This window comes from Ambystoma mexicanum, chromosome 1p (assembly GCF_040938575.1).
Source record: "Ambystoma mexicanum isolate Mex_15411 chromosome 1p, UKY_AmexF1_1, whole genome shotgun sequence".
Lineage (NCBI taxonomy): Eukaryota > Metazoa > Chordata > Amphibia > Caudata > Ambystomatidae > Ambystoma > Ambystoma mexicanum.
Genome location: NC_090921.1, coordinates 533,146,798 through 533,174,648, shown reverse-complemented (window position 1 = coordinate 533,174,648; position 27,851 = coordinate 533,146,798). Strand labels below are relative to the sequence as shown.

General features: G+C 49.1%; 1 protein-coding gene across 2 annotated transcripts in view; it reads right to left on the bottom strand.

Moving 5' to 3' along the window:
- Positions 1–27,851, bottom strand: part of MFSD12 (major facilitator superfamily domain containing 12) — a 208,519-nt gene that overhangs the window by 84,858 nt on the left and 95,810 nt on the right. Inside the window, exons 6-9 of one of the 2 annotated variants that reach the window (XM_069649442.1) lie at positions 10,446–10,538; positions 3,672–3,764; positions 2,231–2,401; positions 1,132–1,226 (exon numbers count right to left, since the gene is read on the bottom strand). In XM_069649442.1, coding sequence (XP_069505543.1) covers positions 1,132–1,226; positions 2,231–2,401; positions 3,672–3,764; positions 10,446–10,538 — 452 coding nt within the window. The remainder of the gene's footprint in view (positions 1–1,131; positions 1,227–2,230; positions 2,402–3,671; positions 3,765–10,445; positions 10,539–27,851) is intronic. The other variant, XM_069649443.1, reaches the window with a different exon arrangement.

Genomic DNA, 27,851 nt, shown 5'->3' with positions numbered 1-27,851 from the left:
CAGACAAGAACAACCAGTTCCATGTTCTTTTGCCGACAGTAATGACTTTGTGGTACTTTACCACGAAGTAATTACTTCGAATTTCATCATCAAATATCTTTCTTTTTTTTCAATTTGGGGGGGGGGGGAAGGGGCTCCCTTCCCCTACTTCACTGCCCCTACGCAACCCCCTTGCAACCCCCTTTTTACCCCTTACCCCCGAATTTCCTAAACAATTAGATCTACATTCGAAGTAATTACTTTATGGTAAAGTACTATGAAGTAATTATTGTTGGCAAAAGAACGCAATACCCAACAATCTCACTAAAGTTTCCCAATCAAAAATATGGATACCCTTTTCAGTAATGGAGGGATTCCTTTTTTTAGGGCATGCATCTGCTTTTTCTCACAGCCAAGGTACAACTTAATTTATGGCAGTTCACTGAAACAGAAAATTCCATCTCATCACTTTGCTATTAAGCGAAGAGGTGGGTCTAAGAAGTAGAAGCCAGCCATTCAAGACCATTCATTCTTCTGCAGAAATAGAATATTTAGATGAGGAGGGCAGTACGACAGCTTAGACCAGGGACGGGGAAACGGCCTGCACAGACCAGGGACGGGGAAAATGCCCGCACAGACCAGGGACGGGGGAAAATGCCCGCACAGACCAGGGACGGGGGAAAATGCCTGCACAGACCAGGGACGGGGGAAAATGCCCGCACAGACCAGGGACGGGGGAAAATGCCCGCACAGACCAGGGCCAGGAAACTGCCTGCACAGACCAGGGAGACAGCAAAGACGATGCCTACCTTTGAGTGTACACTGTTACATTATGAATACTGAATGCGTTGCTGCATGTTCACCGACCTCAGTTAGGCCCGCACTTCTGAAAACTAACTGTGCGTCACGGAGATTCAAAGGGATGGCTGTCCATACAGATTCCCCATCCGCTGTCCATACAGATTCCTCCATCCGCTGTCCATACAGATTCCCCCATCCCCGGGATCTACTTGGACAAATCCCCAGTTGCCTTTCTCCTATTCCCCTCAGCATTGCTTCGTGTGACATCGCTCATGAAGTGGTCAAGAGGAAACAATTGGGGCAGAAAGCAGCAGCCACGCCCATAGACAGACGGGTAGGATCATCACTTACTGGCAGGGATGCAGGCTCTGGATCAGCACCACTGCCAGCCCATTGGCCACTTTGTCGGTGAAGCTCATTGCTCCGTACACAAAGGCTCCGCTTTGCTGCAGTTAATGAGACACAGAGGGATGCTTCAGCGAGGGAACAGAGCACATGTCACCACCCACTATACTAAGAGCATTCCAAGGGGTTCCAGAGACCCTCACACCACTCCCATCTACACTGCCTCAATCACAAGCAAAGAAAACAGTCACCTCATCGGGCTCCCTGGTCTACATGCTCCAATGGACTGTAGGGCTCTGGCGCACTTCCCATCTGCCATAGGACCAGTGCAGACAATCATCTCCCCCATTTACGGACCCCAAAATATGCACACGGTATGAGACTGTTTTCTCCTCCAATGTACTCCATCAGTGATCTTGCACAACACGTCATATCAGATAATTTATGCGTACCCTCCTATGGGTCGGTGTATTCACACGTACTCCACACCACAATTAGCACACATCAAATGTGAAATACTTCAAGTATCCAGGCCTTCGATAGGAGGATACACAAGCATACATCCAAAAAAACACGATGTACTGAAATACTCTACCGCGCAAATAGTGCGCAGGCAACATGGGCTAACGCTTGAACATGTAAAACACATGACCAAGATACAGGTGTAAGTTACTTCAGCAGGTTTTGCAGCTCCCACATGTGGGTATCTCCATCCGTGTGTGCGTGCCCAGCCTTGGTACCTATTCCCCACTTAATGCGCCTCTACATCCGCCCACCAACCTCAACATGTCTAAAGCGGTAAAACCAACCCAAGAAAAGAATGCTCAGCAAGAGTAGAAGAACAAGAAACAGTGGGCAAACTGCACCAGACTTGCCAACACATCACAATTCTAACACCACAACCTTCCACTCTCTAAAGCACTGACCACCTTCCCCACACTGGACACTCTGAAACAACTGTCAAACCTGGTTACTCAGAAGTATTAAACCAAAACACAGCAGCCCCAAAGCCTCATGCCACCAAGCATCCTTGGTTTCTCTAGTGCATCCTTCACAGACATCCCACAGAAGCTTGGCACCTCTGTACCACCATTGCAATACTCACCGAGTTAACGCCTATCAGGTCTGCCGTCATGGAGAGCGAGGTAACCAAGATGGTGGCAGATCCAACACCCAGTACCACAGCAGCACCATAAACTGATATCCCCATATGACGGTCCAGTGCTACCCAAGAGGCGAAGGCCAGGATTGCAACTAAGCCCAGGAAATAGGTGAACTGGAATCATCAAATGGAAGAAAGAAGAAATACGAGAGAAGAGTGAGAATGTGTGCCAGGAAAACTGTAAAAGGCCCTTAAAGAAGACAAGAAACTAAGACCATGTTTTTAAAGAAGTGCAGGCAACAGCACCTTTTGACATGTTGTGTTGGTGTAAATCTTACAGCAACAATCAAAGAACAATAGCAAGAAAAGAACGAAGTATGAGAGAACAAGAACAGCAACAAAGAACATTAGCAAGAAAAGAATGCTCAGCAAGAGTAGAAGAACAAGAAACAGTGGGCACAGCAACAAACAGTCAACGAACAATAGCAATAAAACAAGTACGAGAGAAGAGCAAGAAGCAGCGAGAACAACAAAAAACAGTCAAAGAATAGCCAGAAAAGAACAGAATGCTCAGCAAGAGTAGATCAAGAAACAGTGGGGACAACAAACATTCAAAGAATAGCATGAACATAATGAAGTATGAGAGAAGAGCAAGAACAGCAACAAAGAACATTAGCAAGAAAAGAATGCTCAGCAAGAGTAGAAGAACAAGAAACCGTGGGCACAGTAACAAACAGTCAACGAACAATAGCAATAAAACAAGTATGAGAGAAGAGCAAGAAGCAGCGAGAGCAACAGTCAAAGAATAGCAAGAAAAGAACAGAACGCTCAACAAGAGTAGAAGAACAAGAAACAGTGGGCACTGCCACAATCAAACAACACTAGCAAGAAAAGAACCAAGTATGAGAGAATAGCAAGACGCAGCGAGAACAGCAACAATCAAAGAACATTAGCAAGATAAGAACAGAAAGATCAGCAAGAGCAGAACAGGAAACAGTGGGCACAGCAACAAACAGTCAAAGAACATTAGCAAGAAAATAACAGAAAGCTCAGCAAGAGTAGGAAAGGGAGACGCAGCTACAATGCAGCAACAAAAGAGAAAGAATAGCAGGAAGATGCTAAGAGCAGATTAAAACGATTCAGAAACAGCAAGGTACATGTAAAAAAACAAAAATGGCATGAAACTACCCTGACCCCTCCACATTTTATCCCAACCTGAAACAACAAGGTTCGAACGCCACCACTTGGTTCCCCCTCGGACCTTCCCACAGAGTATTTAATCACTCTTCCCTCTTACTGCATTCTCCAAAGAAGTAATACAATCCTCCTTTAACCCATAGGCCTTTATACACCTCCGTGTCCATTTTGGTTTATTTTCATTTGGTCTACCAATTTCTCTCTCTCGACTCATTCTGACTTGATCACACTTCATAATCTCACTCACATTTCTTCCCATCCACCTGTTAACGGGTTTCATGACGAGAGAGGAGATGAAACCGCTCACGTACATCACCAGAGGGATGGTCGCGATGAACCGCTGCCAAAAAAGAGAGGAAACCAATATCATGGAAACATCAGAGTAACGGTACGCCTAGGGGGTGGGGGGGGGGAGAGAGCGAGCGAGAGGGTGAGGGAGAGAAAGAGGGGGAGAGAGAAGGAGAGAGAGAGAGAAGGCGAGAGGAGAGAGAGAAGGAGAGGGAGAGAAAGGGTGAAGGAGAGAAAGAGGGTGAGAAAGAGGGTGAGTGAGAGAAAGAGGGAGAGAAACGAGAGAGAAGAAGGAGAGAGGAGAGAGAAAGAGAGACAGAGAGAAAGGAGAGAAGGAGGAGAAGGAGGAGAGAGAGAAGGAGAAGGAGAGAGGAGAGAAAGAGAAAGAGAAAGAAGAGAAAGAAAGGAGAGAGAAGGAGGAGAGGAGAGAGAAAGAAAGGAAGAGAGAGAAAAGAGAAGGAGAGAGAAAGAGAAAGAGAAGGAGAAGGAGAGAAAGGAGAGAGAAGGAGAAGGAGAGAGGAGAGAGAAAGAGAAAGAAAAAGAGAAAGAGAGAGAAAGAGAAAGAGAGAAAGAAAGAGAGAAAGAAAGAGAGAGAAGGAACAAGTTACTTACCTGTAACTGTTGTTCTCCAGCATGGGTCTGGCATGGATTCACATGCTCATGAATATTCCCCATCGTCAGGCTGGGAATCGTCGGTAAAGAAAAAAACTCAGTATCAGTTTCGTTTCTGATCCGACTTTCGTAGTAGTAACCAATCACTGATTTCTGCGTCATACTGACCACAGCCAATGACTGCCCTCTCCCTAAACCCCGCCTCTGGCAGCCATCCTCAGATTTGGTAGCACGTGAAGTGGCAGTATGACCAAGTGAAGAGCCGCAGAGGGGTAGGAGGGAGGGTTCGCATGTGAATCCATGCCAGACCCCATGCTGGAGAAGGAACAAGTTACTTACCTGTAAGTAACTTGTTCCTTCTCCAGCATGGGGTCTGGCATGGATTCACATGCTCATGAATAAGAGAATACATAGCAGTACACACATGCACAACCACAGGCTCAACATTAAGCAATACAACAACTCAACATTAAGCGTCTCTAACCTCCTCACCAGGCTCACCTTAGGCGAACAGGTTGCGCAGCACTGCTTGGCCGACCCTGGACTCCTCCCTGGAATCCCGGTCGACGCAGTAGAATTTCGTGAAAGTGTGCGTCGACCTCCACGTAGCAACCCTGCAGATGTCCAGCAGGGGCACACCAGATAGGAACGCCGTGGTAGCTGCAATTACTCTGGTGGAATGGGCTCTCGGACGGCCGGGCAGCGGTCGGTTTGCCAACCGATGACAGTACATGATACAGCCGGAGAGCCATCTGGAAATGGAAGCCTTTGCGAGAGCCTTCCCCCGATTGACAGGTCCAAAGTTCACAAAAAGTTGTGACGTCTTCCGAAAGCTCTTTGTGCGGTCCACGTAGAACTTCAGTGCTCTAGCCACATCCAGCGAGTGCAAAGTCCTCTCTGCCGGCGACGAAGGCGACGGGAATAAAACCGGCAACACCAAGGGTTCGTTGAGGTGGAAGTCTGACGGCACCTTGGGCATGAAGGAGGGGTGCGTCCTGAGCACTACCCTCGTGTCGTGAAAAGTCAAGCACGGGGGCTAGCAGGAAAGGGCCTGGATCTCTCCCACTCATCGTGCGGAGGTGATGGCCACAAGGAACGCTGTTTTCCACAACAAGAACTTCAACGAAGCTGAGTGCAGAGGCTCGAACGGAGGCCCCATGAGCTTGGTCAGCACCACGTTGAGCTCCCACGCCGGGGCCGGCGCCTTCACCGGCGGGAACGATCTGAACAGTCCCTTCATGAATTCCTTCACCAGACGATGAGACCACAAGGATGTCCGTCCCATGGTTCTGGTGTATCGGGAGATCGCAGCAAGATGAATCTTGATGGAAGCGTGCGCTAGTCCGGCCTTGGCCAGCGTCAGTAGGTACGGCAGTACTTGCAGAGCCGTAATCCGTAGAGGGTTAATCTTCTGTGCGTGGCACCAGACAGAGAACCTCTTCCATTTGTGTCCGTAGCATTTAAGAGTTGAGGACGCCCTGGCCTTTGCAAGAACCTCTCTGCAGTCGGCCGGTATGTCGTAACCTCCAAACTCTAGCGCTGCAGGAACCAGGCCTGCAAGTTCAGCGACTTTGGGTCGTGATGGAGGATGGCGCCTCCTTCCCTGGAGAGAAGATCCGCGTCCACTGGCAGCTTGATTGACGGGGACGCTGACAAGTCCAGAAGGCCCGGGAACCATATCTGCCTCGGCCACGCGGGTGCGACGAGTATCATCCTGCACCGTGACCTCTTGAGCTGGTTGATGAGCCGGATCAGCAACGGTAAAGGAGGGAACGCGTACAGGAATAGGCCCTCCCAGGGGAACGAGAAAGCATCGCCCATGCTCCTCGGCTGGGGAAACCTGCTGGCGAACCTCCGGCACTTGGAGTTCGTCGCCGTCGCGAACAGATCGATCTGGGGTGTGCCCCAGCGTCGGAAGAGGCGGTCCACTAGGTCCTCTCGTAGTTCCCACTCGTGGCACGAGCGCAGCTCTCTGCTGAGCGAGTCGGCGATGGTGTTTTTTATTCCTGCCAGATGAAACAACACCATCCCTTAGGCGACGGCCCAATGCCACAGATCCTGCACCTCCTTGGACAGGGCTGGGGATCTGGTACCGCCCTGCTTCCTGATGTAGAACATGGTGGTGGTGTGGTCGGTGAAGATCCTCACCACCTTGCCCTTGAGGGACGGAAGGAAGGACCTGAGGGCCCAAAACCCTGCACGGAGTTCCAGGACGTTGATATGGAGGGATTTCTCTGTCGGAAGCCAAAGGCCTCTCGCGTGCAGATTTTCGGTGTGCGCTCCCCACCCTTCCAGGGAGGCATCCGTGGTCACTGTCTTCTGGTGGCCCAGGGTCTGGAAGTCCATGCCCGCCGTCAGATGCGCGCGGGTGCCCCACCACCGGATCGCTCATCGGAAACTCTCGTCGAGTGTGATCCTGTCCTCGAAGCTGCCCGTCGTCTGGACCCAGCGAGCGTCCAGGAACTCCTGCAACGGGCGCATCCGAAGCCTGCACAGGCGGATGAGAAATGCAAGAAGACATCATTCCGAGGAGGGATTTGATGGACCTCACCTTGGCCGCGTCCGCAACCAGCATCCGCTGCACCTTGCCCAAGATGGCGCCACTGTGTCGAGTTTCGCTCCCAGAAAGTGCGTCTTGCGCGGGCACCAGGTGGGACTTGGCGTAGTTCATGGAGAATCCCAGGACCGTGAGTAGTTGGACGGTCCTCGCCGTGTGTTCCGCGGCGAGCTCCCTTGTCTTGTCGTCCAGGTAGGGGTAGACGTGGATCACCTCCAGGCGCAGCCGCGCCGCCACCGGTGCGAGGCACTTGGTGAACACCCTGGGTGCCGACCTAAATCCGAAGGGAAGGGCTCTGAACTGGTAGTGCCACCCTTAGACCACGAATCTGAGAAACTTTCGGTGTCCCCCTAGGATGGGTATATGGAAGTAGGCATCCTCCAAATCCAACGACGACAGGAAATCGCCCTCCTCAGCTGACCCAGGACGTGCTGGAGGGTGACCATCCGGAACTTCTGTGCCTTGATGAATTTGTTCAGTCGTCGTAGGTCCAGGATGGGACGCCATCCTCCTGTCTTCTTCTTCACGAGGAAGTATCTTGAGTAAACTCCAGAGCCCCGAAGCTTCTTTGGGACGAGCTCGATGGCGCCTTTCTTGAGCATCGCCTTTACCTCCAAGAGAAGTTGAGGGACGTGATGTTCCTTCCTGTCCACGGTGGGGACGCGCGGGCACTTCTTTAGAAAATCAAGCGCGTGACCCTGGGCCAGGGCATCCAGCACCCAACGGTCGGTGGAGATGGACTACCACACGCCGACGAAGTTCACCAGCCGGCCTCCCACCGGGGTGCTTCGGTGGGGGCCCGACCCCACGGCCGGTTCAGTCCTGCTTCGACGAGGCTTTGCCGCCTTGTCCTCCTTGGCGACGACGGCGGGGTCCGCCCGACTTGCCTCGTCCCCTGTTGGCTTCTTGTGACGAACGGGCCGCTTGACGGTAGGTGGAATATCCGCCGGAACCTTTGGAGGCACCCTGCTTGCCTCCGGTGCTCCGAAAGGGCGGCCGTCGTTGCTGGAGAACACCAAGAGCCCGGGCCGTCTCCGTGTCCGCCTTGATGGCTTGCAGGGAATCGTCCACTGTTTTCCCAAACAGGTTGTTCCCGTCGAATGGCATGTCCAAAACTGGTCTGCACGTCCTGCCGGAAGTCCGTTGCCTTGAGCCATCCACGCCGTCCAAGGCAAACACCGTTGCCCAACTAGCGATGTCCGTCGCTACCGTATTGGCGTGGTCCGATGCCACGTCCCCTTCCTGCAAGATCTCCAGGGCCTCAGCCCTCTTGTCGTCCGGTAGGAAGTCCAGCAGGGGGGCGATCTTGTACCACAACTCCCTGTCGTAGCGTGCTACGATAGCCAAGGCGTTGGCAGCCTTAATCGTCGTCGCTGTCGATGAGATGACTCTGCGTCCCATCGTGTCCAATTTCTTTCCCTCGCCGTCCGGGGGGGAAGTTGACGTGGAGGCCGATGGGCCCCCCCCCTGCTTTCTTCCTGGCCGCCGCGGAGACCACCGAGTCTGGGGTCGGCTGTGCCCGAAGGAACAAGAGGGCTGTGTCCAGGACCCGGTACTTCTTCTCGTACCGATCCCTTCTCGCAGGCGTTGTGGATGGGTCCTTGAGGAGGGAGAGACCCTCATCCCAGATATCGTCTAGTAGAGGTACATCAAGGACCATCTTCCTCTTGGTCTCGCGTCGTTGATAAAGGAAGCCTTCCTTCTTCTCTTCCGGGCAGAGCTGGAAAAGCTCGGATGCCCTGGCGATCATGGCATGAAACGATCCAATCTCGTCGGGCGGGGAAGCCCGGGGAGGAGGTGACGATGGAGGATCCTCACCGTAAACCTTGTCTGTACCCGTCGCGGCCGTGTCCGTCCCCGTGTCATCCCCCCGGGTCATGGACGGGTGGAGGGCTGAGACGGGCACGATGGTTGAAAAGGAGGTGGAGGATGAATCCTTCTTCTATTAGGAGGAGGGCTCCCAGAAGGTCCCGGCTCCGGGTCCCCCATCGGGGGCGGTTCCTCCGTCGGTGGTAACGGCAATCTCGTCCTTATCTCCGAGCATAAGGACTGTATAGCCAACAAAATGGCCGCCGAGTTGTCTTGCGGCACTGGTTGAGGGGGTTCCGACGGGCGGACAGGAAGCTCGTTGGGACCATCGACGTTCTCGTCGTCCCCCTCGTCGGGGTCCCTCCCGACGGGCTGGTCTTCCTCCAAGCCAATGCCGTGGCTTAAGACTTCGATCAGCTCCTCTTCAGAGATGGAGGCCGAATCCACGATGGCCATCTGCCCCCCCCTTCTTCTCCGGAAGTTTCACGGGGGTCCTGTCGATGGGCTTGAAAGAGGACTCCATACGCAGTAGCAGGGAGACTCTGGGCCCCGAGGTCGCCTCCATTGGTGTAGCCTTCTCAGGCTGAGCCAGGGCCGCCGCGACTGTCTCGATAGAGGCCTTGGCCGGGTGGATCAAGACTTTCGCCACCTTAGGTGTGCTCACCACCTTCTCCTTAGGGGGGGGGGGTCACCGCCTCGCTCCCCCTCCGAATTGGCCTTCGAGCTCGACCGGGGCCTCTCCAGAAGCTTCGCCGGGTGCTCGGACTTCCTCTTACCCGAGCCAGAGCGTTGGCTCGTGGTTGATGGCGCCGGGGAGGCTGCGCCCTGCCTGGCAACCGAAGAGCCCGACCGTTCGGCGCTCCCGGTGCCCGCGGACTCGTGGTGCTTGGCCTTCTGTTGGGCCCCTGTCGCCGGGGCGCCCTCAAAGGTCTTAGAAGACCGCTCAGACTTCTTCTTCTTTTTCTTTTTCTCGCCTGACGGGCTCTTCCCTTCCAGCCAGTTGACGAGACGCAGATGGCGGTCCTTTATGGTTGGCTCCGACATGTTCCCGCAAAACGCACAGTCCTTCTCCACGTGCGTCTTGTCCTCATGCAGGCAGTAGAGGCAAAGGGAGTGTTCGTCCTCCTTGAAGACATTCTGAAGCTGGCATGCAGGGCAGACCCTGAACAGCTTCCCGGGCGTCGAGCTTCCCTTCTCCTGGGCCATGTCCGAGATGGGCCTGAGAAAGTTCTGGAGTCCTCCAAAGCGTAGCTCGACGAAATCTTCACCCTTGAGGGGCGTAGAAGAATCCGACACGGGTCCCCGTTGATCGGATATAGAAACGGTGGAGCTTGAGGCTCTTTGACCGAAAAAAGAGAAAATGTTCCTATGAAAAAAGTGCGAAAACGCACTAAAGCTCGAGAGCAATAGCACGAGGATCCCAACACTTGAACGTGCGGTAAAAATCTGTGGATGGCTGCCAGAGGCGGGGCTTAGGGAGAGGGCAGTCATTGGCTGTGGTCAGTATGACGCAGAAATCAGTGATTGGCTACTACTACGAAAGTCAGAAACGAAACTGATACTGAGTTTTTTCTTTACCGAGGATTCCCAGCCTGACGACGGGGAATATTCATGAGCATGTGAATCCATGCCAGACCCCATGCTGGAGAAAGAGAGAGAGAAAGAAAGAAAAGAACAAGAAAGAGAACGCGAAAGAGAACGAGAGAAAAGGAGAGGGAGAGAGACCCAGTACTACAGAAAAACACACTGCCTCACCTTCGGCAGCTGCAGGGAGTTGGTCAGGTACATGGGGATGTAAGTCTGTGACAGGTTCACAATCAGCCGCGTGGACATATACAGCAGAGCCACCTGTGGTCAGAAAAAGGGCCGTGGTCACCAGACGGCAAGCACTCCCAATAGTATTGTGTGCTTATATAGCTCCACATGCCAGATTCCTCTAGCTTCTATGTGCCATAATAACAGGTATTATTACTCCCCACTTCCGAATGGTACTTTGTCAACATTGGAAGGATGAAAAGTTATCCCTGCCGCAGGATTTGAACATGCAAAGTGCAGGCTGCCCTCATGTCAAAGTCCAATGTTTTATCCACCCTCTGCGCCCTTGGAGACTTCCTCGCATACTGTTGACTAATTAACAGGCCCCCTGCAGGGGGACTGCAATGCTAAACTCCATGTTCTGTGAAAAAAGCTACTTACCTTTAACACGATTCTCTTGGGAGAGCATTGTTCATAAACCAGTCAAAATATATTAAAGCATCAGGTGATCTGCAACTTCTGTAGCCCAAGCATAGTGCAAGTTAGCTTGGGCCAACATGGTACAGATGGACTCGGTCTCGGGCACGGCTTCTCATTATGTGGCCCTCCAGATGTTTTGGACTTCATCCTTAGCCAAAATATTGAACAATGAAGGGCCCTGGAAGTTGTAGTCCAAACCAGCACATAATTATTATTATTATTATGGACTAGAACATCAACCATGTCAGCCATTTCTCCAAATCTTCATCTTGGTGGCCATTTTGAATGACCAAGAATCTCATTCTGGGGATAGGAGGAAGAGTAGGTCGCTTTTGACGCTATCACGGGCCAGTGCTAGTCATTTATCAGCCTTTGGGCAAAAGAACATTTTGTCTACTCACCTTCTCCACCTCACTTTCAAGCTTGTGGAACAAAGAGGAACCCCATACCCCCCACTTTGCGGGAGATGCCCATCATAGCCCACTGCCACTAAATTCTTACACCGATCATGGAGTCTTTGTGATCAGGGGATCAACTAGAGTCACAAATGTGTTATTATGAGACGGAAAGCAGCACCCACCCAAAGTAAAGAAGGTCCTGTGAATTAATAGACACAAAATCAGATTGCAGAGAATATCTCTGAATATTTTAAACCTATGCCTGTTAACTAACGTGGACAGAAATAACAAACCAAAGTTGGGAATGCATACACTAAAAGGCAATTCAGTTGGGTCTGTGCTGGTGATGTACGGCGTGGGTGGACTTTTCTGCGTTTTGTCCACGTCGCACATCTGTGGTTGTATCCCCTTCACTCTCTCTCTCTCTCTGTCCTCCCACTTTCTTCCTCCCAGGTCTGTCCGTGTGAGTTTGTCACAGTTGGGTGCTCCATCTACGTCCTAAAAATGGAAAGGTGATTTATCTGTGGTCTGCATGTTTTGTTTTTTACACACTCTGCACAATTCATATCCTTGCCATCATCTTCCTTTCTTCAATAAATTGCTTTAAAAAAAAAATTTAAAAAAAGGAATTCATCTGCCTTGCAGTACTGAGTGACTTATTACTGGAACAAAACACATAAGAAATGGGTTCACTTAACTAATGTATAATGAACAGATAAGAACATATGAAAAGTCAAGGAAATAGGAAATAACAATGGTTCGGTGTCGGCAACTGAAAACATCCCCTGAACCAGCACCTGCAAAACGGATACAGATGCAAATGTAAGGCTGCATTGCAAGGGCATTAAATTATTTGCAATTATAGATAATGATTTGATAAGTCATTTATAACACTTTTATACACAAGTGTTTCTAGGCGCGACAAGGAAGGGAACACAAGGGAGGACAAAACAAACGATCTTACTAGGCCTTGTGTCATTCAGATCCCGCAAGTGTGAGGGGGAAGGGAAAGGACAAGTGCCAGGGGGAGTGAGGGGGGAAGAGGGCAATACGCAAGCTCAATAAGTGCTACCAGGGTGGCCCGGCTCAAGTAAGTGCAAGTAGGCAGGGCACTATAGGGTTGCAGAAACAGCCCCCAAGTGCGTGGGAACCCCGGGGGCAGTGCAAGGGGCTACTGGTCGTGAAGGACCCTGGTGCCCATTAAGGTTCAGAGGGTGGTAAGGTAACCAGTAAGCGGAGCAGACAGGTACTTCAGCAGGGGAGAGAGAGAAAGCAGAAGTAAAAAAGGAAAGTCTTGAGATGCTCCCAGAACCTTAGGTAGTCCTGCTCAACTATGAGAGGGGCAGGGAAGCTGTTCGAGGGAGGCCCCAGCCGAGCACAGAAATCTAGCCCCCACTCTCTGCCTGGAGAAGTGTCTGAACCTCAGAGTTGGAGGTGGATGAGCGGAGGGCTCGAAATGGAAAGTGCTTAGGGAGAGAGAGTCGGATGTAGTGTGCTTCCGAAACATTAAATTGAAACATTAGAAAAATGTCTCCTAACAAAACACAATGGAAAAATATCGATATAATTGGGCTTAGTTGCTAGAGTAAGAAATCACTTTTTATGGATTGAGTTAGTAAAACAGCTCTCAACACAATAGAATCCTTCAACTGACAATATGATCAACATTATATATTAATTGAAGTATATTAGGCACACCAAATTGTAGAAACTCAGAGGAAATGCTTACTGTAACAAGTGTGGAAATCAAGCTGGAATAATGTTACATATTAGGGTTAATTGGGCAATGCTCAAAGAATAGTAGACTAAACCCCAGCAATAGCTACTGTGGTACCATCGCTCCACACAGATCAAAAGATCAGCAAAGATGGTATGTCTGAAAGGTTTCTTAAACAATACTATGTAATACAGAAGACATTTCCTTCATGGAAAAGATTATTGCAAGATAAATCTTGCGACAATTGAGGAGGAGGAGGAGGCGGAGTGCCCTTACATTACAAGAATGGTGGAAAGAGGTATTTCAGACAATTATATACATTAAATGGACATTTAAAGAAGAATTGAAGAAAACGGGAGACATGGATAATTGAGAAATCTAAAAGTTATAAACACTGGCAAAGAATTTGAAATCTGGCGAGATGGTTACATGTATGGGTTTCAACCCACGACAAGTGCAAGAGCCCGCAATACATCAGACCAGAGCCAATAGGAGCAGACAGGACCCTAGGATGAGGATCAAGACTGGAATAGAAAGGGAAAGGTATTCTCAGACGGAGGGGAAGAGTGATGACAGGTCTTTCTGGGGGACTGGCATATTCTCGGTGGGAAGAGACTGCGCGGCGTCCCAGGTGAACTGAGGGGTCAGTTAACTCCCCCAGGCACTGCTACGCTACACCACATGCCTGCACCCCCAGTAGTAAGCACTGCACCCTCTTATGTCCTGTGATGGCTATCCTATGTGCTGGAACCAGCTGGAAGCGAGATAGCAGGCAATGGGCTATAAGGCCCTATGCCCAGGTGTCTGCGAGTGCCTAGGAGAGTTGCATCCTTTGAGGGGGCGAAAGGAGTCTCTGGGCGGTTTGATCAACTTTGCTAGACTCCCTCTCTTGAGAGTGTGGGTTCAACAATCGAAATATGCAGGCAGTCAGCTTCCAGGCACTACAGAAGCTTGAACTGGCTGCAGGCCTGTGGAGCGTAGAAATCAATACTTCCCTTCTAGGTCCTCCACCCCTGCCATGCAGACGGGAGAGTGGGTTCTTAGGCTCAAGTTCCAGAAGACCTGCCCCCCCCCACTTGCCTAAACATATGGATGCACAGCCTCTTTTTGCCCGTAAGCAGGTCTCCCACCTCGTCAATGTCCTTGCAGACCAACCCGCGTCATGCATGCGTGATTCTCCTAGCACTAGCTTTCCCAAGGAAATGCCGGGAAGTCGTCATCGCAACCTGCAATGAAGAGCGAAAGAGCCACAAGTTTATATTTCCTTCACAAGCCACAGGGACCTACAAGAATTTGCAAGGAATGACAAAGTGCAAGATACTTATTCACAGGACATCCCTCTCAAGCATCATAGCTCCTAGAAAATAAAAGAAAAGCAGGTTGTCCCACCAGGAATTATTGATAACAATCAGAATTATTTTCACTCTTTTTAACAGCATTAGTTCGGATGTGGTACTTGAACTTATAGCTATTCATTCAAGATTTCAGAAACGATGTCTACTTAATCACCCTGTTGTCCCCACCATCTTAATCACCGACACTATTTAAAGACATTGTTTTGACTGAAGTACATCTCTCCAAACAATCCCGAATTAATCAAAAATAGGGTTTATTTTGAACATAGACGGAATGAGGCATGTTGTCTCGCCAGATAAGCTGGGATAGGGTCGTAGTCGCGATTCGTGGAATTGAGCTTCTGAATCAGGATTTCAATATCGTCCGACCATACTAGGGAAAATGTAAAGTTGGGAGACGATACTATTGGAGAGTCTAGATTTTGACTAAGAATTTGTGGATTGGGCGTTTGCGAATCAACGTTCGAACGAATAGAATTAACTTCATCATTAGGAAAAGGAATGTAGCTGATTTGCCAGTGTAGGAGGCGGGAGGTAACCCGAGGAGCACATTCAGGAGACGTTAGAGTCTTTATTATGGCAAGCAGCTCTTTCGATCGATTCTTTGTAGAGTCAATCTGTTTTTGAAAAACTGATTTTGCAATTACAATTCCCTTTTTATAAATAGCCAGTGCCATTTTGGCAGTGCGTAATGTAATGTCCCTGGTTTTGAGACAGATTCTCTTTTCCTTACGGTAATTTTGTTTCAAGTTTTTTAAAGAATCAGAGAACCAAGGGTTATTTTTATTCTTAATTTGTTTTTTGGCTTTTAGGAGGTGCTCTTGCATTACAGCGACTCTTTCAACTCATCATACTCATCACGGTTAGTATCAATGGAGAGAGGTTCAGCAACTAACTGAGATCTCGTGATAGCATCGAGATCTTTTTTACTGCGCGAGAGGATATCCGTCATCAAGACGGCCTTTGAAAAACCCACAATCAGTAAGAATAGAAAATACGACTGAGTGGTCAGACCATGGTCTCTGCCACATTTTCCTGGTGAATTACACTCAACCCTCTAAACAGTACTAAATCCAGACAGTGTCCCAAGGTATGAGAAGCTGATGTTAGTGAAGATGGATCCTGCGACACTGGCATTTCTTTCAACTTGAGACAGTCTGAGTTATCAGGGACATTGTACCAAACATTAAAGTCACCAAGAAACACCAATTTGGGACACGATACAGCTTCTGAGCCAAGATACAACTTTAGGTTGTCACGAAAAGACCCAATGGGGCCTGGCGGTCGGTAGCAAACCACCTGCATAGACTCATTTGGTGAGATACAGAGAGTACAGGCAGAAACATGGGCGGACTCTTCCCAGTTCAAACTGTGAAAATTGGATAAGTACAGTTTATAAAATTATGGCAACCCCCCCACCCCCACCTCTTTCTAATGCTCACGATTATATCAAAAAAGTTTGAAGGAACAAGCAGATAAAACAGACGAAATTAGCCGAAAACCACATTTTGGTTATAAAAAGGCTATCTAATTTGAAGCCAATGAGAAGGTCTTTGAGTTTCGCTGCATTCTTTACGGCAGATCTGGCGTTAATGATGCCCCTCAAACACCGGGGCTATGATTGTGAGCATCATCGGCTCCAGTAGAGGACGGTGTTCCACTGAGCTTGTCAATGCCAGACTCTCTAACTGTTCAACGTACGAAGGTTAATAGAGGCCGGAGAGTCACTAAGCCTCTGCAGAAGATCGCAGGTATACCTAGTCCCGCTAATATAGTTTTTAAAAATAATATGTAAACTTTAAAAATCAACAAAAAGAAAAAGCAGGGGAAGCAACAAATTACTAGCCGTATTGGTATGTGCTCAAGTGTCTAAAGTGCAGAAACGGACCAAATGCCATCTTCCAGAAAACGCGTGATAATGGAAACAATTGTTACATTTCACTTTTGCCATTTCTTCTACAATTGAAAGCCAGGTATAGGCCTCTTATGGGTGAAAAAAAGCAGGACATCAGGTGTATGTTGGTGTAGGGAAGAGGAGGCCAGCTATTGGGTTTGTGTTGTGGGGGTTGAGGAGAAGGATAACCAGCATGGGCTTTGCGTTTGAGCGTGGGAGGCAGGCAGCAAGGCATCCATCTTGTGTTGGCTCGGTTCGCATTTGGCAACTACAGCCAAGCCAGGCCCCTAGGCTGTACCCATAAATCCATTGGCTCCTCTACCTCTAGTTATTGATGGCCCAGGCAAGTGCACTGGTTAGTCTATGGTGCCGGCACATTAGGGCAGTGAAGCTGGGACGGGCCCGCTCACCCAAACACCATACAGGCATGATCAGATGAGGCTAGTGGGTTCCACCTTTAGACAAGTGCCTACACAGCTAGGCGAGCCTGCATTCAGCACCGACGCCCAAGAAGAGCGCGCAGGTGGTGCGCAGGCTATCAGAGGCAAGCACTTGGCAGTGAGCGGGCACAGACATTTACCAAAATGAAGGCAGGGAACCACCAATAAGAATTCAGACAATGGGGGGGAAGTGGATGGGGGTACCAGGCTGGGTATCACTCAGATTAAAGTAACAGTAGCGGTCTGCAGCAGCCTTTAGTTTAATATTGTTTATTAAACCCTTGGAACGTTGTACGGTTATTTGCTTAGTCGCTATCAAGCACTCTATGAGTCCCAAGGACCAAGCAGTTGATGGGTACTTTGTAATGTTAGCCATGGGATCATGGGGTGTTGAAGGACGGCTAGATCATTTGTGTTCCCCTATGGGCGACCTCATTAACTCAGGATACTGGAACATAGATCAGCCATCACATGGTGCTGAGGGACTCAGAGGCAGGCATTTCTTTGTATAGATGAATGGGTGTATATCCGAGGGCAGTAGCACACAGATCTCAACATTTCAAGCAAGAGAAAGTCACAACATGAAGGCAGGTACTGAGCGCCGCAATTACTGAGTGGTGTGTTCATGGCCGATGTGATATGTCGGTACTTAATCTATTAAACTCGGATGGGCGCTGAGCGGCAGCCCTGGTACTTCATCTATTAAACTCAGATGGGCGCCTAGCGGCAGCCCTGGTACTTCATCTATTAAACTCGGATTGGTTCTGAGTGGTAGCACATGGTCAGGGCTTCGGTATGTAGCCTTTTCCGGCTGTCTCCCCTATTCCAGGTTGCCTTACAAAACAGGCACTGCTACTTGAGGTGGACTGGCTGGGGGTTGCGTGCGCATTAAATTACAGATTGCATAATATACTTCAACTTTGCAACTAGTCTGGGGGGGGTGCATTTTCAGGTGGTGCTGAAGTGTTCCCCACTCTAGCCCGGTGGCAAGATTAACCGGCAGGGTCAGAGTAAAAATTCCAGGGGCTTCAGTGATTGCCATCCATGTGCTAATAGAATTGGATACTTGCTAAGCTAATGCCCAGGGTCGATGACTCTGCCCTTTAGTATGAACTAGCTAAGCTACACTAGGGACATCTAATGTTTTAATCACTATTGAACAAGCTAAAGGCCAAACGTATTGTCTTAATTTAGTATATAGTCATAAGTAGGTTATCTTATGCCAAATATTGCACTGCCTACATGCGTTTCGTGCGCTTGCACTTCTTCAGGGCCCACAATTCTTATTTTGATCATGAAATCAATAAGTCTATCTTTTCCTTGTTGCGCTCGACATACCAGGTCGCTTCTTGTACTGCCGATAACTATCAAGCGGTGGTGTTGGCATGGCTGACCAGATACTACTGTTTCTGTATCGGACTCAGCGATGCCAACCACAGTGACATTTGTATAGTTAGGAGCGCCAGTACGGAATGCCCAGTGGTGTTTGAATGCCATTTCTTGGAGAAGGGAGTATGTTTTTATAAGAACTACAGTTTGCTTAAGAAGAAAGTGCTCGTAGGGGATAGGGGAAAGAGGCTAGAACCAGCAGACATGCCGGCTTAACCTGTTAATAACTTCAGAACTTAAAAAACTCGCCTCAGATCTTTCATCTGCTAACAGAACAAATTAGAAACGGAGTGCACAACATTTTAAACGTTATGGAAAAAAACGAGCAACTTTATGATCTGCAAAGTCCTGTTCAGCTTTGAAATGACTAGAGACCCATTTATGTATCTGTGCACGAATCTCTGCAATCCCGAACATAAGGGCTCACATGCTAGCACAATCAACCATGAAACAAATATCAAGCTACTCCGGTTTCCTACGGCAAATTCGGGAGCACACACATATACAAAGTTTGATGGTGCTGTTCCTCCCACAACCTGCAGAGGGTGCTCCTGCCAAAGGAGAACTCTTCACCGCTCAGTATGTGCAAAGCCGAACATTGCAAAACAGCCGTTTTACTAAAGGTCCCATTTAGGCAGGCCGGCCTTCGGACAGGGACTCAAGGGCGACCACACAGGGTGCCATTAGCACCCCCTCCCACCACGCCAGCTCGGGGGAGTCTTTCAAGTGCTCTCCCGAGCTGGCGTGATGGGAGAAGGCGCGTCAGGCAACCCCTTTCCCTGCCATTGACCAGGGACGTACATTTTTTCCTTTACTGCTCGGGGCGCTGCCACCGCCAAGGCTGCCACTGAATTAGGCATTCCCTGTACGTAGAGGCATTCCCTGTACGTAGTGTGAAAAACCTGAGGGGTTTTCTCTTCCTATTCCCGGGGAACTTCAAAACAGGTGGCATGGGGAGGGCCATCGTTTTTGGATCCCGACCCTGGGGGCAAACTAGTGAGGGAGGATCAAATTGGTGTTGGGTCCTCTGGGATTGGGGAGGGATTACCCAAAGACGGTACATGGTATCCCCCCTTTCCAAACACCCACTACCCAACATTCCCTCAGCCTACAAGGTGAATTGTGTATCCGACACCCGTTTCCCCATGTACTCTCCTTGCTCAAAACATCATAACCCCATCAACACGCAGAATACAAATCCAGAGGCACTCTACCATGTTTACGAATGTCCCGTTAACAAGATCAGACAAAGTCAGGCAATGAACAAAAGAGCAAGACACCTGAAGTCTGTTAATACTCAGGTGTATAGAAAAAGTAGCTGTGTGAGACAAGACTAAAAAGGTTGAACCAGAGAAGGAACTGAGCGAGCAGGCAGCTGGAAAGGCCTGAGCACACCAAGTACCACTGTCAGAGAGCAGAGCGCCGAGATGCTCAAGGTCAGTGGCTGGAGTGGGCTAGAGAGCGTGGCGAGGGAGCCGTATCTCCAAGGAGCCAGAAGGGGAGTGCGTGAGGAGCGGATATTCTAGAGGGCCGTCCTTGAAGTTGCTTGTTCCCCTGGGCCAGCAAAGCCACCCAGGAGTGCTGGAGGGACGAGTCCCGTACCCCAACACAGAGAAACCACAACAGCTACGCTGATCACAACTGGAGAGTTCAAAGGTATAAGGGATCCCGGTTGGTGAAAGATGCGAAGCACGAGAGTTAAAGAAAGGATAAACAAAGGAAGGACAAGCGTTGGAGGAAGAGAAGCGCTAAAGAGAATGCTTCAATTATCCGTTGTGTTGAAATACGCAAAATACAGATTGAGAGAGACTGTCTTAGTGGGAGATAAAGTTTGAGAGGGGTGCTGCTGGAGACAGGAAGAGCGAGATGAAGCTCTGAAATACCAAGAGATAAATAAAGGCAAATGGTGCCTGGTCCAGTCCCTTCAAGTAACCGGACCAATCGCGAGAATGTATCAACGTATACTTCGACTCTGCCATGTTTGAGCACGTCAAAGGAGGGGATACAGCCGGTGCTAAGTGCACAGGGCACGTGCTCAATGGTGCCCTGCACTTCCCACAAGTCCCATTTGCTGCAATACGTAAATAACGATTTGTAAACTAATGCATCACTGCAGGTTAGAGCGTACATTGAAGGTAAAGCACGCCCTGCTCTACTGCTAGGAACACAGGAGCGGCTTCTGGCGGGATTCCGGCTTCAGTCAGGTACCTAGGCACTTTCACACGGAAGGAGGTCATGTAGAGCACGCAGGGTTGAGAGTAGCCAACCAGTGGAGACCAGGTGACGAGTAGAAGTGGAGGAGCCAGAGAAATCATTGGTAGAGCCGAGCCAGAGTGCTTAACTGAGAGAGCTAAACGAGAGCTGAGCAGCAAAAGAATGGCAGTGTTCATAGAATATAGGGGAAATTACAGATAATACACGTTTAAAGACGGTGCACAGACAACTGTGTGTGATGAAAATTACCTGAAATGAATCGTCGTTTCACACAAACTGAGGGTGCCACAAAAAAGGAAACGTTTCTCCCATCTTACAAGCAAATAGCCTGCTCTACAACATTACAGTGTTTAAATAGGGGTGTTCAGAGAGGCTCAGCTTCACCCCACTGATGAGGCCCAACAAGGCTGAAACACGTGTATGGGGTTGCTGGTGGTACTCTTGCTCAGAGAGGAATTGCCATAGCATTTCGGTGCTGGACTGCCCATGTGGGCGGGACAAAGACTGATATGCAAATGGATATTTCCCATCTGTGAAAGGTACAGTGAGCAAAAAGCGTGTGCTGCAAACACATCTCAGAACAGGTTATCATGCCATGTTCTTTCTGGAGAGGAGCGCTTGCTACCTTTTTTGAAATATTTAAATAGGGGTTTATTTTTCAATAAGGCTTCAGACTTCCCTTTTCTTCCTCAGCCACGGGTTGCGCTGCGCATTTCCTGCACAACAACACGTGTCGGCCTCCAGCAGAATGGCACTTATGTTGGCACACAATCAAATAAAGTGCTTTGGAGACGGTCTGTTCTTCTGTTTCCCTTGCACTCCCTATGGTCATGCGCCTCTTCACAGCTTTACTTCCGATATTCACGTTCGACAGTTGCCTCCACTGCGCTCTCATTCTCTTAATGCACTGCAAAGGCTTCCTTTTCACGCGCAGCTCCAGTTTAGTTTCTTCTGCCTTGATTTGGTGTTGCTCCCTGTTGTCTTTCCTCTTTGGTGCCAGTCTATGCTACCACTCATGCACCTGAATCTTCTTCACAGTCTCTTGGGTGCCACTCATGCTCTTGAATCTTCTTCGCGGTCCCTTGGCTGCCACTCATGAATCTTCTTCGCGGTCCCTTGGCTGCCACTCATGCACCTGAATCTTCTTCACAGTCTCTTGGGTGCCACTCATGCTCTTGAATCTTCTTCGCGGTCCCTTGGCTGCCACTCATGAATCTTCTCCGCGGTCCCTTGGCTGCCAATCATGCACTTGAATCTTCTTCACGGCCTCTTGGCTGCCACTCATGCACTTGAATCTTCTTCGCGGTCCCTTGGCTGCCACTCATGAATCTTCTTCGCGGTCCCTTGGCTGCCACTCATGCACCTGAATCTTCTTCACAGTCTCTTGGGTGCCACTCATGCTCTTGAATCTTCTTCGCGGCCTCTTGGCTGCCACTCATGAATCTTCTTCGCGGCCTCTTGGCTGCCAATCATGCACTTGAATCTTCTTCACGGCCTCTTGGCTGCCACTCATGCACTTGAATCTTTTTCACAGTCCTGTGGCTGCTCCGCAATCACCTTGTGTTCAATATAGGACTTGGCTCCTTAACGCTTCTTTCTCCTGAATTATTTAATGCTTTTACTTTGTCCACGTTCTGCTCTTACTCTCTAGCCTTTCCAGTCTTCTCTTAAAGCTCAATTTCGTGCTCCTTTTTGATTAGAAATCAAACCTCTTTTCACCATTACCTTACTGTTAGTCTAAATATTTGCACAGCACTGAGACGCCAGCAGTTGGAGTTCGGTCCATGTCTTTGCCATGTACGGACTCGAAACTCTGGTCGAGCTGCAGTCACTGACTGGGTTTGGGCCTGCTCGAGCTTCGCCTGGCTGAATCACTACTACTGACAAGGAATCCCAAAGCAACAGAACGCATCCAATCTTTCAAGACCACTGCATGGACACTGAGGACACTAGCGGCAGAAAGCCATTCATGCTTTAAGAAATGTAATGATCAAAATGACACATTATTAGTCCTCATAAGCAGCCAAAAGATGGGCTGCCCCCAATGAAAGACACAACAAGCAGATCAGCAATTCAACACTAAAGGCACAAGTGTCAACCTCAGAGGAGAACAACAAAAAAAAAGAGAACAGTGCCGCATCACTAGTAAGAAAAGCAGGCGAAGAAAAAAAAGACCTATGTGACCAATTAGAGGCTCCATGTGTTAATATCCCCACAAACATTTCGACATACACGAATGGCGCTGCATTTTTGCGGCAATATTAACCCATTGAACCTGCAAGGGACAAACACTGCAACTCCTATATTATTTTAAAGGGATCGGGGGGACACCCCCGCAACCCCATTCACCCCAAAAATGATCCCCACTAATAATATCGCCTATAACCGTTCCCGACGACCATATATGTGGTGATATTATTGGGGGGGATAATATTACCCGATACCCAATTAGATGCAAGAGATTGAGGATATCTGGACCAATCCGCTATTAGAAGTTAAGGAACTCTGCAATAAGTTTGTACCCCAACAGTAAGCGAACACAGGCACAAAGACTATTCATGACAGTCCAACGGACCACCCCACACACCAGGAAGGAATCTCCTAAAATCATTGGACTGGCCCTAAAAAGAAACAACTGAACATGTTCAGAAAGACAGTACGTAAAACACAAAAACAAAAAGGCATAAAATACATGCACAAGACTTCAAACTTGCTGAATACCGAACACAGACCCAAACCAGCTTGCCCTTGTGACACACAACTTCAGCCCTGCCAACACCCCTGTCGGTCTAGCACCAACAGCACCGTTCCCACCAACTTAGCCACACCCTGCACAGTAGTAATAAGCGCCCGCTTCTTAATCTTTACACTGGTCAATAGCCGCTCACTACCAACCCAGGTTCTCAACATCCACGATCTCCAGACAGTAGGATATCTCAACCCCCTGGCCATCACGGAAATCTGGATGCACGCACCATCAGGGCTAGCCCTTTCACTAGCCATCCCACCAGGCTACACTATATTTAGAAGTGATAGACTGACCCAGGGCCGTCACGAGGCGGGTGCAGGGGGGGGGCAAAGTGTGCCCCGGGCCTCGCGCTTGCAGCGGGCCTCGCGGCCCCCTCTCCTAAATAGAAGGCAGCACAGTCCACCCGTGTCCATTGTTCACATGCGGGTCTGTGCTGTCTTCTCTCTGCCCCTGAAATCATCTTGCTGTTTGTTGCGAAGCCATTTGGCTCCGCAACAAACAGCAAAATAATGGGAGACAGCAGGGCTCAGAAGTGAGCTCTGCTGCCTCCCATTATTCAGCTGACAACGTGGACATGCTGCCTAACAGGAGAGGACTCCTCTCCTGCCACTCAGTGTGTTCACGTTGCTCAGCGTGACCATGCTGACTGATTAACTCCTCTCCTGTCAGACAGCATGTCCACGTGTTGGAGTGAGTGCCATCCGGTCCCCCGTGGCTGCGCGGGGGCTTTTCAAGGGTGCATGGAGGTAAGGTGTTTTTTATTTTAATTTAAATGTGTATATATGTGTAGTATATGTGCTTGTATGTTGGCGTTTATGTTGGTGTCAATGCTGTGTTTGGTTTTATGTTTGCGTGCATGCAAGGAGTTGTGTGACTGGTGGATGAATGCATGGGTGAAAGTGTTGTATGTGAGTGTGTGTGCCAGCCCCCACCCCTAAATTTAGCAGACCTGCGGGCCACTTAATTAAGGGGTGGGGTCATGGCATCAGAGGTGCACCTAGCCAACATTTTCGGGGGGCGACGGAGTGGGACTAACATTTGAAATGTTAGGAGGGACCCTAAATTCAGAGCCTGTGGGGGAGGGGCAAACTTACTTGTGGGGGCACATCTAATATCTTTCCACATCTTTCCACATTCGAATGGGACTATTCTGATGAAGCTTCAATGTTACAAGCAGCTAACTCTCGCCCTCATTCCTGAACCGTCAGACTTAAGGACTGCTGTGAGAATGAGATATCTCATGTAACCACTTCCCTTCCAATCACCACCCTGGCATGCAAGTGCTAACCCGACATCACAATTTCAATTACCTAAAAATGTAAGTTTATGAATGCAGGTGCTAACAGCGAAATGTTTTATGCTAGTAATTTCAGGGCCTTTTAACAGCAAAGCCCAGGCCCCGTTTAATGTCTGTGTCTTGTTCCATCTGGCCACAGCTCTCTTGGTCAGCCCGGCAGGGGCTGGATGACAGTTTTGAAAGCGGATAGTGAGTGAGTCCAATGTGGGGGCCAATAAACCCATTGTGCTGTCGGTCTCCCCACTGAGGGATGGCGTCTGGGTCTTTCAGCTTTTGCAGTTGAAATGGGCCCCCAAGCAGCTGCCCCCATGTTGGCAGTCTTATGACACAGACACCCACTGATCATCTGCAGCTTTTTACCACCTCACTGTATTATTTTGACTTAATTATTGATTTAAGCACTGCACAGGTGCCTTAGCTTATTTTTCCAATCTGTAAGGCCTGGGGTGCCACACACCCACATCGCAAAGAAGTGGGCCCCCACCAGCCCTTACACATCTTCAACCAGCCCTGCTCCCACTTCCCTACCAACACCCTGGGCCCAGCTAGGACGTTGAATAGCTATTTCACCTTCCCTTTTGGTCACTAGTCGTACCTTTCACCCCAATTCAGAGGCAGTACTTTCATAATGCTATGCTAATCTCTGGAGAGGTGGGCCATCTAAAAGCTGAGACCAGAAGTTAAGACTTTGGCTTTATCAAAGTTAGTCTGTTGATATCGCATGGATAGGTATTTGATGCTTGCTGCCACTCCATAATGAGAAGTACGGGCTGGCGACACTTCGAGAGAGGCCTTCTGCCTCAAAGTGGGAGGGCTTCAGCCCTCCCTACCCAGGAGCTGGCTCCGCCCAAGTAGCCAGGTCGAGTCAACAAAACCCAACATTTCGGGGGCGGGGCTCGAGTCCGATACGCTCAATTGTGTTGCACCCTACGTGCCTTTCACTGAAGTCCGGTTAAAAACAAACATTGGCAAAGGCAACAGTTTTGGTTTGTGCATAATTATTAGGGATTTGCCAGGCACTGCTATTAGATGCTCAGGTACTCAAACCAGTTTGCACCTGCTACCGTAAATGGCCAGTTAATACCAATACAGCAGTGCCTTTATCATGCCTACATGAGAGCCCTCACTGTTAGGATTGCCAATGCTTGTTTTGCTTTACACATGTTGCATAGGACTGTGCATCAAGGTTTAAGCAAACATACTACTTGGCTAAATTGGCCCACATTGAATTTAGGCCAATCGAGCCAGTAATAACACTTATGGTGCACAGTTAGCCTGGACATCATTTCTGTGGAATGGCACGTTTACTGGCTTGGAAGGCGTACATGGTAATAATGGTATATATTGGTACAGCCTGCAAGGACCACATGGGTATAACCAGCATGAATATATCTTTATACCAGCATATGTTGTGTGCAACGGCGGCATAGAATGTATTGGAAAACGTTCCTGTGCACGGTTGGTGACTTGCAACTATTGGTGTTTTCCATGTGCTTCCATACAAAACCAATTGAAAACTGTATGGATTTCTACCCAATTTTACAAATAAAGTGCTGTAAAATGCATAATTGTAACCCAATGTTTCAAACATTTTCTTGGGAGTGAGAAACCCCCTCAAATAACCCCCGTTTGATTTGGGCACCCTCAATGCGCTCTGCCGATCCTGCATAATTGGCACAACCATTTAAGCCTCTTCAGTTCAGAAATTCACCAGCCTCCACTGTACATCATCCATCTATCACTGTGTATGATGTGTGTTTTAATGCGCACACAGGGGCAGGGTGCTCCTTAATGCTGGCGTCAGGCACCACATGCCGTCATGCCATCCTATATATGTTTATGCCTATGATACAAAGGTTGGTCTGGCATAAAACCTTTCTTCAGTAGAGAAATCTAACTTTGCTGTGGTTGATTTGCAGTTGTAGTAATAAACCATATTTGGGTTCCACCATACAAACTCAAGGGGAGATTTATTGAGTTCCCTGTTTGTGAAGGTGCTGCCGCTGGCCAAGTACCTAACATCAAAAGGGGGCCTCAAGAAATGTTCTGCCCTGGGCCTCATCACATCTTGTGACAGCCCTGGACTGACCTCCAGGGGAGGGGGTGGGGGGAAAACTTGCCCTTAAAAGCCAAAGACCACCTTTGCATCGGGCAACTCAGCACCTCACTGCAATATTCTCTCGCTAAAACTCACCTTCTCCCCGACCAACACCATCACCATGCATGTTGTCTACCGCCCACCTGGTCCTATTCTGAAATTTGAAGAACTACCCTTAGCGTAGAAGATAAGTTAAAGGCCTCCTCTCAAGTGATTCTCATGAGAGGTCTGAATCTAGACCTCAACGACCACTCCAATCTACCAGCCACCTGACTAGCTAACAGTGTTGGTTTTCACTCAGTGCATCTGTAACTCTACACACCTTAAAGAACGCTCCTTGAATTGGATAGCCGACCTCAACTGCTATTTCTCTGTCAAGTCCAATTCTCCTTTCCCATGGTCGGATCATCATATCATTACCTTTACCATCCCTCTTGACGGGCAAAGAAAACTTCCCAGAAAGATGTTACTGCCATCTATGGCTCGCATCTCCCGCAAGTTGACTAAAGACAGCCTCCTACATTCCTTGATGCCCTCACTTCACTGATTGGGCGTTTCAGACCCTCAGAAACTAGCCGATCTTTACAAAAGAAACATTAATTAGCGAAATCGACACAATCACCTCTCTAGCTCTGAAAAAAACAAAACCTGCAGCCCACCAGAATTCTTGGTACACCTAAGAACTCTCTGATCTCCAAACCAAAATAAGAAACGCCAAAACGTGCTGGAAAAAAACCTGCTGAGGTTGCAAAACAGGAGTTCACGCTCCTCTCCAAACAATACAAACAAGCCATCATCCAAGTCAAAGCCACTACTTTCAACACAAGGATGGCTAATGTGAAATCCTATTCCACAGAACTATTCTGCATCCTTGGGGAATAGGAAGCACCTGCCCCCCACCCCCGGCATCTACCCTGACCAAACACGTAACCTGGTGCGCAAGCAGAGGTGTTGCTGGGGGGGGCTGAGGGGGCTATAGCCTCGGTTCTTTTGGTTGTAGCCCTGGATAGAAGCTCAGGGGTTGCAAATAAAAGGCTAGCTAGGCCCAAGTCCCGATAGTGCCAACATTTCTGTAGCCCCAATCTTTTCCAGACCTATCAATAACCCTGTGCGCAAGCATACAGAGCACCAGTCTGCTGAAAATTGACATGCTCCAAAATAAAAAATACTTGCCAAACGAGCCAGCCTAATGCACTACAATCTGAAACCACCCACAGGCCTACCCCTAACACCCCAGGTACCCACTTTTCAGATTCAGTGAAATCACTAAACAGGAAACCCTTCACATTTTAAAAAGCCTCAAGCCATCTAGGAGGTAGAGAGGATATCTGCCCAGTCCCCCTCATCAAAGACTGTGCGGAAGCACTGGCCCCCT